The sequence below is a fragment of the Bombus affinis genome, chromosome 1 (assembly GCF_024516045.1).
Source record: "Bombus affinis isolate iyBomAffi1 chromosome 1, iyBomAffi1.2, whole genome shotgun sequence".
Classification (NCBI taxonomy): domain Eukaryota; kingdom Metazoa; phylum Arthropoda; class Insecta; order Hymenoptera; family Apidae; genus Bombus; species Bombus affinis.
In genome coordinates this window covers 14,607,839-14,618,518 of record NC_066344.1, presented here as the reverse complement: position 1 = coordinate 14,618,518, position 10,680 = coordinate 14,607,839, and the positions used below count along the sequence as shown (strand labels likewise).

The 10,680-nt window shown below is 31.8% G+C and overlaps 1 protein-coding gene across 5 annotated transcripts; it reads right to left on the bottom strand.

Moving 5' to 3' along the window:
• Nucleotides 1-50: 50 nt before the first annotated feature.
• On the bottom strand, nucleotides 51-10,569 carry LOC126928798 (adenylate kinase isoenzyme 1). 5 transcript variants are annotated; one of them, XM_050744641.1, is made up of 5 exons: nucleotides 10,447-10,569; nucleotides 6,133-6,414; nucleotides 3,035-3,160; nucleotides 1,245-1,430; nucleotides 51-520 (listed from the first exon to the last, which is right to left on the bottom strand). In XM_050744641.1, the coding sequence occupies exons 2-5, from the start codon at nucleotides 6,316-6,318 to the stop codon at nucleotides 449-451; spliced, it is 570 nt and encodes a 189-aa protein (XP_050600598.1). In that variant the 5' UTR covers nucleotides 6,319-6,414; nucleotides 10,447-10,569; the 3' UTR covers nucleotides 51-448. The 5 variants fall into 5 exon arrangements, with proteins under 5 accessions (XP_050600598.1, XP_050600569.1, XP_050600559.1 ...); XM_050744612.1 differs by lacking the exon at nucleotides 10,447-10,569 and adding an exon at nucleotides 10,164-10,424 and having other exon boundaries at nucleotides 6,133-6,429; XM_050744602.1 differs by lacking the exon at nucleotides 10,447-10,569 and adding an exon at nucleotides 10,164-10,424.
• Between the last annotated feature and the right edge of the window lie 111 nt (nucleotides 10,570-10,680).

The following is a 10,680-nucleotide window of genomic DNA, read 5'->3' as shown; positions in this document are numbered from 1 at the left end:
TCGACGTTCAACTAAAGGAAGGAAATGTTCTTTGGAGAATGGGCTTTCCATGATCGTGAAATAGAGTAATTTATTATTATTATTATTATTATTCGAAACAATCGATAAAATTACGAGCGATATTATAACAATCAAACGATGAGGTATTTTCTACGAAATATCGTGAATTATTTCGTTAACAGTTCTATTTTAACTCGTTATAGAATATATCGTCAACAAGAACAGGTACTCTTTGGTATCTAATACACGTATTCGACTGTTACTGTACGCCAAACTATCAAAACGTTGAATAAATCTTTCATAGACTTGTGCGAATCAAATATGTGTATAAATATAAATGGGTAAGAAACGTAAAATATATTTTATATTTTGATCGTAGACTTCCAAAGAATTATATCGAATGATTTTGACGGCTTTATAGAAGGATCTCTATGAGAGACTTCAGGATCTATTTCAACAAAGCATCTAACGCTTTGGAAACTTCGGCGAATATGTCATCCACACTGCCTTCAGCATTGATCTACATGAAACATTGAAGAAGGTTCCATTATTGCGTCTATTCGTTATCAGCATTTGTTTATATTGAGTTGTTGGAAAAATTCGTAGCATTTTTAACAGTCGATCTATTCTATTCTCTACATTTAATCTATTCTGCGTGTCATATATACCCGATGAGATTTCCGGAAGAATTACTTATTATACACAAGCGTATATCTTTGCGGAACATTGCTTGAACACAGTTACTACGTCTAATTGGACAGCAAATACGTCGATTAAAGATAAAAAGTTGGTATTGATCGAGAAAAAATACGTCGTTTGCCAACAACAACAAGAAAAAAAAAGAAAGAAAGATTTATAAAGAAGAACAAGAGAATCTCTCGAAGAAGTAAACGATCACGAAACTACTCGATAAATCCCTCGATGAAACTCGTCGAAGTGACGCACTTCGTATATCGTGTCATTCGTTTTCCATAATGATCCAATACTTTCAAATTTTATAAAAATTGATATTGGGTAAAAGACGATAGACACTAAAATTATCATAATTTAACGTAATCGGTTACGGAAGTATGTAGGAGAAAACTATTTGTGAAAATGCAAAACAGCGCGAATTCTGATGTCATGAAAGCTTACTATACATATACAATATGTACATATGTTCTTTCAAACTCCTTTTCACTACAAACTTTCCAAATAGCCCAATATGTTGAAAAGAATTAGAAAATGATCGCACGAATACTCACTCTTAGAACTTTGTCTTTGTAATGGTTAACGATTTCTCCATTTTTTACGTTAAATATCTGAATCCTCTTTTTGATCGTTTCAAGATTATCGTCAGCTCTTTGCGATACTGCTGCGCGCCCTAGTAGTCTCTTCTCTAATGTTTCGTTCGAGACATCGAAGAAAATGATTAAATCGACAGGACACACCTATATTCATGAAAACACTCGCGATTAGTCTTGTTCTCTCTGTTTGTCTGTCTCTCTCTCTCTCTCCCTTTTACGTTACCAATTCCCAACTTCCCTTCCATTTCATAGCGTATTTCATAACTTTTGGTTCATTACTTTATAACGCTTTAACACAGACAATATTACGTGTTTGCGTCAAATATACAGTGGACTCCCGTACAATACAAGTTCTTACAACGCGGATCCCTATAACGCGCCAAATACATATAACAAAGCAGGATAATAAATTCATTGAAAGGATCGAACCTGTATGAACGAGGCTGATTTAAAGTGAATATTTAATTCTAACAGAACGAAGACGTTGGAATATGACTTTGGACAATTCGGACAGTGACTAATAATCAAGATTGTACAAGTATTTTTCAATTTAAAAAAATGTTAAAAAGCATGATACATAAATTTATATAATTACATTTTTATTAAATTTCAACGAAATAAGAAATATTTTACAAACGTTAATAATATGTTTTGTTTTTAATCAACTTCGTATATATGCCATTTATTTTTAAAATTCCGTCCTATTTGATGGAACATAGAAGATAAAAGTTGGCACAGCGATAATCATTTCAAACATGTTACTTGCTAAGTTATACGCGTTATGTACGAGAAAACTTCCCGTACAGCACGATTTCCTGTAACGCCAATTCATATAGCACGTAACGTATTAACCGCATTATACGAGAGTCTACTGTACACTGTAGGTGAAAAAAAATACGTAAGTTCCATGGAAGTTTAGAAAAGTAAATAAATTTGTCTGCGTTATAACGTTAGCATGCGACATAGACTCGTTGGTGTTTCGAAACTTTGATAATCTTTCTATTGGGAATTGCTATTACTTATTGCTATAATTAGACTATGAATATTTACATTTATAAGAAATTTATTAGAGATGTACAGAATGTACGTAGTATCTATTATAAAAATACAGGATGTCTCATCTTTTTCCATAAAACGGTGCCGGTATATTGTACCAAGTATATCAAGTAAAAGACAGAACAAATCATACAAATCACACAAGTATTATGGATAATTACTCATAAGTTCTTTCTTTGAAACTTTCTTTTAACTTTTTTGTAACTTTCTTTGAAACTTGAAACTTTTTTGTAACTTTCTTTGAAAGGATTTTCATATTTTTAGGTTATGCACATTTCCTATAAAATATTCTTCTTTTTCTACTTTTCATTATTTATTTATACGTATAACAACATGAAACTGTGCTCAATCACTCATTGGATAAATCCAAGAATTGTATCGTATGTGGCACCTTTTTCTTTTAAATTGATCATAAATGATAAACAACTGGAAATATTCACTAAAAATACGTTAAAAAAAGTCCATAAATCTGTGGAGTAAATTAAAAAGACACGGTTTTAAACCAAACCGTATATATCGATGATCAATGTTTCCTCGTGAGATATCTTGCAGATATATACTATAAAACCATATACTTGAAACAGTATAAAACATTCGCTCATATAAACGTCAACGATTCTTTCTTATAAACATGCATAGTCTAGTTATACGTAATATGTAATATTTTTAATCGTCGTCGTGTTAATGCTTACTTTCTTTTCGAAAAGGAGACCTTGTTCTAATTCACGGGGATATCCGTCAATAAGAAATCCAGTGTTTGTAGCTTTTTCCTTCTTAGCCTTTTCCATCCGTTCTCTTATCAGATCCAGTACGATATCCTAGTAAAAAAAGAATAATATCTTTATACTTTTACGTCATGTAATCGTACTATGTATATTTTAATTACAGCGTTCTCGTTTGTCTATTGTTTATTATTTGTTTTATTTTTATTTTTTAATAGGTTATGAATTACGAAAGTAGCTTAGGAAAAAGACCAAATACAAAAAAGATCGCTGAAACTTTTATTAGCTATCATTTCTTAAAAAATAGACCCATTCGAATATAGTTAATAATCTTTTCTATGTTCTTTTCCATCGTTTTCGCTCATTATATGCGTCAAACGTACTCGTCCGATGTTAAAAGATACGCCATGTTTGAACAAAGTATGAAATAATGTAAAGACAATTCTACGTTGGACGATCTTTTTAAAGATCTTTTAAATGATTTACACAAAGTGTATACATACTTGCGATAAATATTTTCTAACTCGTACACACTACTTGTACATTTCAGATCCGTTCAAAATGTTTTCAAAATGGGAAATGAAACACATGACATACGTGTGTGTGTGCTATGTATATGTACTATGTATTCCTGTCTATGTACCTATGTATACGATAGCTATTCGAAAAATTTGAAAAGAAGTGTTTCGTAATATTTTCCAGGCTTACGTTCGTTCTTTTCAAGAACGAAACAACCAAATAGAATATAGTAATATAGAATGCAGTGTTTTTTCCTATAATCAATAACTTGGAAGATAATCGCATGTAAAATCGACTTTACGCGCGTCATTGAAATAATGATTTTTATGTTCGAAGGTTCAGGGGTATCCATCTTCCTTACCCAATCGACCTTAAATTTTGCACAGATTAGTGATTTTTATTAATGGAAACTGTTCCGGCAATCCGTGCGAAACGAACCGTGAAAAAAATATTTTTGCCTAAGAGTAAAAGAGTATATGTATGTACAAGCGTATAGTAGATTAGTGACGACCCTTAACCTAATCTCACCAGGCCTGCTTAAGTGACCGGTTTCAAAATTTCATTAAAAATTGTACATTCATCGTTATTTCTTTCGTTTGTTCAACTTTATATAAATTCTCATATTAACAAAAATCGAGGAATTGATTAATCAGATAATATAAGAATTTACATAAAGTTAGATGAACAAAAAATTCGTTATTCGTTGCCAAAAGTATTGCTATTGTAGCTAACATTTTCTTGCGCGTACTTGTACCGTGTCTAACTTGAAACCTCAAACCAACTGGCACGTTCGTCTCGAATACATCTCGGACCGTCCCTGGTCAATGGTCGTGTAAAAATACTAACGCGTAAACAGCACAAACATGAGACGGACACGGAACGGGTACCGTTGTGCGGAAATGGATCTTTAATAAGCTTGTGATTCATCTTCGGATAACGAAGAAACCATCGCCAGATAATATACAGAGTGTGGCCAAATAACATGTACAAGCGAGCACGAGGTAATTCCTTATAAAAAAATAAGCACAGAATATGGAATAAAATTTTTTCATTTAAGGTCTAGTTTTAGAGAAAATCGAATTTAAAAACTTGTCAAGTATACTTGAACATGGCTAATTACCGACTGGATATGAAAAAGTATGTACGAAATATAAAATAAAATATTTTCGTTCAAGGCTTTATTTTCAAGAAAATAAATTTCGAACATGTTTAGTTAGGAATCGATCTAGTACTTACACGCGTACGATGAATTTTCAAATTTATTTTTTCGGAAACAGAGCGTCTTGAGAAAAAACGTTTATTTTTACACGTAGAATGACCTTCTGTCGATTATACAGTTCTGTCTAGTCCGGAATTAGCTACATTCAAATATACTTGATAAATTTTCAAACTCGATTTTTTTGTAAACTAAGCCTTAAATGAAAAAATTTTATTCTATATCTTGTTCTTATTTTTTCATAAGGAATCGCCTCGTGCCCGCTTGTACGTATTATTCGGCCGCACCTTGTATATCTTGTCTATAACTTTATCGCTCTACGCTTGACGATTATTTTTGCAGAATTGTATTGCGTGGTTCGACATTTCTTAAAACTCATATAACGTACGATGACGTACGCGAATTTTAGTCATAGATACCAACTTCGACCGATAACAAAGTAAACAAAAATTCATAATTTTTTATGTATCGTTATATGTATCTGTAAGAAGAGTGTTCGTATTTATTATGTATGTACATATAAGTATAGTTTCTATTTAAGTAAAATAAAAACAAAAATAAAAATTACTCGAGTAATTATAACAATAATTGAATATTTTATAGTGAATAATAGATGATACATATATAATGTCGCTATTTGATTAAAGATCTATTATCGATAGATAGATAATGTAGAAACCGACAGAGTAAAATCTGGAAACAATCTGAAGATATTACATATGTATGTTACATATGTATCTATATGCTTATAGCATTAATACATCGTTAAACAACGTCTGCATTATTTATATACTTCAATAACTCTTTGTCATTTATTTGGTATCAGGTAGCTTCGTAAGTGTTTTCCTAAAAAAAACTAATCTCTCTTGACAATGAATTTCTTCATTTGAAATTTTTTCACCTAGCTTTTATTTTTTTAAAGCTTTTGAGATATTCAGTTTATTTATTATAAAAAAATGTTTTATCAAGATCAGAATATGAGTAAGATGAAATATATTTTTTATGAGTAATTAATATTTCCTATTTACTACTACTATTTACTATTATTCCCTATAATTAATTGCTCTATCTTTAACCAATGTATTTGATATCCAGCTACAAGCAGTATCTAGTATCGAGTAGAAGAATATTTAAATAACTCTATTTCCATTCCATTTTCTCTATTTCTCGATTTATGGAAGTAGTCAATAATGTGGGTTCTAAACGAGTCGTACAACGCGTAGGATATAACAGAACAAATCAACTGACAAAAACAATACGAATACTTTTCAAGCAACATGCAAATTATGGAATAATCCGACATCGTGTTTAAACATTACGAAACATTATTTACCGTTGGGACAAATAAACCTTGGGACATGGTTTCCTGTAGCGAAGCTCCTCTGGGACTACCACTGGCAACTTCCTCTCGCAGTAGATCACCGCTGCTTATATGAAAAAATCCATATTTTGCAATTATTCGTTCGCACTGTGTTCCTTTTCCACATCCTGGGCCACCGATTATCCAGACGGTCTTCATTCTCTCAAATTTTCCCGATGCTTCTCGTACAGTGGATATAAATTCTTGTTCAAGATATAACTTGCAAATGTCCGCTACTGCCGTCTGTTTTTCGTCCTAGCAAGAATGTACCTTTTGCCCATTAATTCAATTCCATCAGATTTTAAACATTATGATGGCGATTTTCTTGGTTAGTTTCCCTAAATGATCGATACGCGAATGTTCCACGGATGATTTCACGTTGCACCAATGTGAAATATTTCACAGATGAATTAGTACACGTACATATGTATTCAATAAAGTATTTGCTACCAAAAGAATTCGCATGTCATTGTATACGAAGATCACGAAAGAGGATCACACGACAAGCTCGTTTTTCTTGAATTTCCGATTTTAATATCGCTTCACGACGAATTTGACTATGACAACACGATCGTGAAAGTGAAAACAAGCCCAAAGGTGTAACGAAATGTTGGCAAGGTTATAATACATATAAAAAGGGATGGGATAAGTCAAGCCAGAGTGGATACACTGATAAAAGAAGGAAAGCAAGCGAAGGAGAAACGTAGAAGAAAACGATCCAGATACAGTGAAGGGTGTACATTATAAATTCATTAGAACAATGGGAAGAAAGAAAGGAAGGAATAGCACAGATAAGATATGAAAACACAGAAAGATGAAACGTGATAGCTGAAAGAAGATGTGACCTGTGCGGGAACAGATGCGCTGAGACATCTAGTACCAGATTGTAGAAAAACAGAGGGAGAAATTAGCATAGAGGACGACGCGGAAATTAGAGGAGGCGAAAAAAGGAAAGGTGAGGATAAAAGAATTTAGAATTCAGAATTTTAAGCGGAAAAGGTTAAAGATTCGCGAACCATGCAATATCATGTGAATTACGATTACACTACTAGCCATTTCAAAAGTTGATAACAACCTTTTTAACCTGTTAACTGCGAACTTTAGTATCAAAAATACCTTACGGGGTGCGCAGATAAAATCAAGCAATGACGAGTATACACGTCAAGCGCAATCAATTGGTTAAATACCTGGTTATCAGGGGATTAACAAAGATATCATATTCTAATTTTATCCAAGGTTTGGAAGCACGGTTTATATCTCTTTCTTACATCTCTTATTTATACTTATTACAATATATTTATATCTATTACGGCATTGATAGACTGCTTATAAGCAAGGTGTTTGCGTTTTTATGGATTATTATTATGAATTAGTATCCTTGCGATTAGCGAAAATCGTAAAAAGACTAGGAATGGAAAAAATTGTTACACTGCGTTTTACTGATCCATACAACAGACTGCGTCGATTCAATCTTTTTATATTCGCAATATTTTCCAAAAGACAAAGCTAATCTTTAACTTTTTGAATAACATTTAGCAATTACCCAAGACATACAAGTGCTTTTGGCAAGTATTAATATTATCTTTTATTATGATAGAAATATGACTAATACATATATATATTTCATAACCGCTTTAATTAGAACCATCGATATGCATACATACAGCATATTTAACTACAAGCATTACGACTCGATCCAATAGATCTGATAGATCTACTGTTAAAAGTAAATAATAATTTTCAGGCACAAGTGATTCGATTAGAAACTTACTTTTTCTAGAAAATTTAATGTAATTAATTTATACTAATACACTGATACCTATTGTATGCTTTCACTTAAGATAATAAAGCTGACTTTAAAATCTTTGAAACATTTCGAAATCTTTAAAAAAGACTCGCACAGTATCCAATGTTACTGGACATTAATTCATTCTGCCATGAGAAATTCTTTTCCACGTTCAACTTCGTTACGTTCGACATTCTGCGTATACATGTACACAAGTACGTATACTAAACAATGGGTTGTAAAAAATGATTTCATCGATTATATTAAAACGTTCTGAGAGGAAATATACTATTGCATTCTGTATGAAACAAATGGCATTCAAAGAGTTAAGAGGACATTGGTAAATAAATGAGTAAGATCTAAAAAAACACCTAAATAATATATATATATTTATTTATTTATTGTACCTTGTTATTTCGATTTCCTTGATCAATATATCTACTTTGCTTCTAATATTCTCTCTAACCGTGTATACTTCCCTTGAACTTTAAGGTAATTTTCATACCTGAACGTTTCATGATAGTAGGAGTGAACGTTATGCATTAGCTTCAGCCCAATGACCACATAAATTAACGTTCGTATATGTGATTGTGTTAAAAATACTTGCTAGCGCTAGATTAAACTCATTCCCAGTCTCGAGTGCACATTACGTACGAAAGTACACATTTTTTTCTTTTTTCATCCACATTACGTTGAATTATGAATTTTTACATTGCGTTAAAATAGTAAGGAAAGTCATTCGTAAAAATACGAATAAATATACAAGATATTTTTAAACAATTTAATATTTTTTATCAATTTTAATACTTTTTCGTTTTTTTAATACTCGAGACAATATTACTTTTTTTATAATTTATTTTAATAAATCTAGATGCATGTTCAGTAATTTATATAATTTTGAAAACACTTGAGAGAAATACAGTATTTATTTGTACAGCTGACTTTGTTTATCAGATTGCCTGTTATTCCATCTCGAAATGATGATAGCGCTCGAACGGTAAACATGATAAGTATTTCATATTTGCTCGTAATAAGGAGATTGAAACGAGATTGGCACGTCCTCTGCGAAAGTAAGCTAGCCAAAAATTGTAAAAATTCTACAATTTCTATTATTAAGAAATAAATCAAATTGCCATACTATTATCGTTCGCGCTACATGTATCAAACTTCTCTATAGTATATACTTTCAGGTAGTTTTTTTCTTACGCTTTCTAACGCAAAAAATGCTCAAAACAGACAAAATTTGTTTTACATAACGATATGAAACTAAAGTTTCGTCAATTTCATTGCTGTTTGTATCTATAACTTCATTCTTAGTTAAAATAAAACACAGATAATTTATTTATAACAGCTAGAATACAGCTTATTTATGTACTAGATACGATTATGTATTAAATTACGTATTACCTACCTACCGCACTTAAGTATAAATACGAGGACAAACGAAATATTTATTCATCTTAAAGAAAGAGTACATATATATATATGAGAGCAAATATGAAATTTGTAATAACTTAAAATTTTTAACTGATAGTGTACTTAAACGCACTGTTATATAAATTAACTCGATATTCATTGTGATAGCCACTTATTATTATCATTTTATTGTAACGCGTATTAAATAATTGAAATGATAACGGTAATGAAAGCAAAACGAAACAGTAAAAATGGCGCGACTACAGAGCTATGAAAGCGCCATGCAGTATTTTAACAAGACAGAAAGAAACTATCGAAATAAATACAGCGACAACACATGTAACTGCTTACTTACTACTCAAGATCCATCAGATTCAAAATTTCACTATTAACTACTCAAAGTTAAGAGAATACCTAATTAAAGCTTGCCCGTTAAAATTTTAAACATATCGATTTTTTATTGGCTCGTCGTCATCAGGTGGGAGTGATTTTAAGCATGTGCAGTGATGTAACGTCAGCATCTTACATTCAAGATGAATACAGTACAAGTACTGTGTTACACAGTTCATGTAACTCACATCCTTGACACCTTGAATTTCCTACCATCCTTAATATTAATATACGTAAATATCAATTTAAAAATGAGTAAAATTATTTTAGGGACGACAAGCGTGAAAAACTACAGCACACACACAATCATATATATAATGTAAAAATCACATTTAGAAGGATAAGCATATGGAATTATATTCGGGAGATGCGATACAAATTCTTTAAGTTTTAAATATTTATTTGCTTTTACCTCGACAATAAAATTATCTTGTTCCGAAACGTACACGAATATACGATTTCGTTGAATTACACTTAAAGTTAATAGTATCGCGCAACACAAGATATACACTTTTTAGAATTTTATCGTTAATTGCCGTCAGAATTGTCAGAAACTTGCGCGCCTCGCTTAAAAGCTCTAACACGACTAGATTAATTTCAGCGCTTACACTGGTCACTCAGGGCGCAGATTATGTAGGTGGTTGTATTGGCATTAGATGTACATATATATATAAAAGCATCCGGTCGAAACTTACAAAGCGAATGGTTACAATGTTTAAAAATAAATATGTGGTAAATGTTGGACCCCAGTTTCTATTCGTGTAATCGGACCACGAATTACACCCACGCCCTCCCAACCCCAACACTCCCCTTCGTACTGTTGACTAGTATCAGACTGTCAGCTGCTGACTCTAAATCCTGCGGTTTTCGTCTTTTGGATGAACGAGCGAAATTTTCTCTTTGTTTAAATCAACGCCATCTGTCGCTTG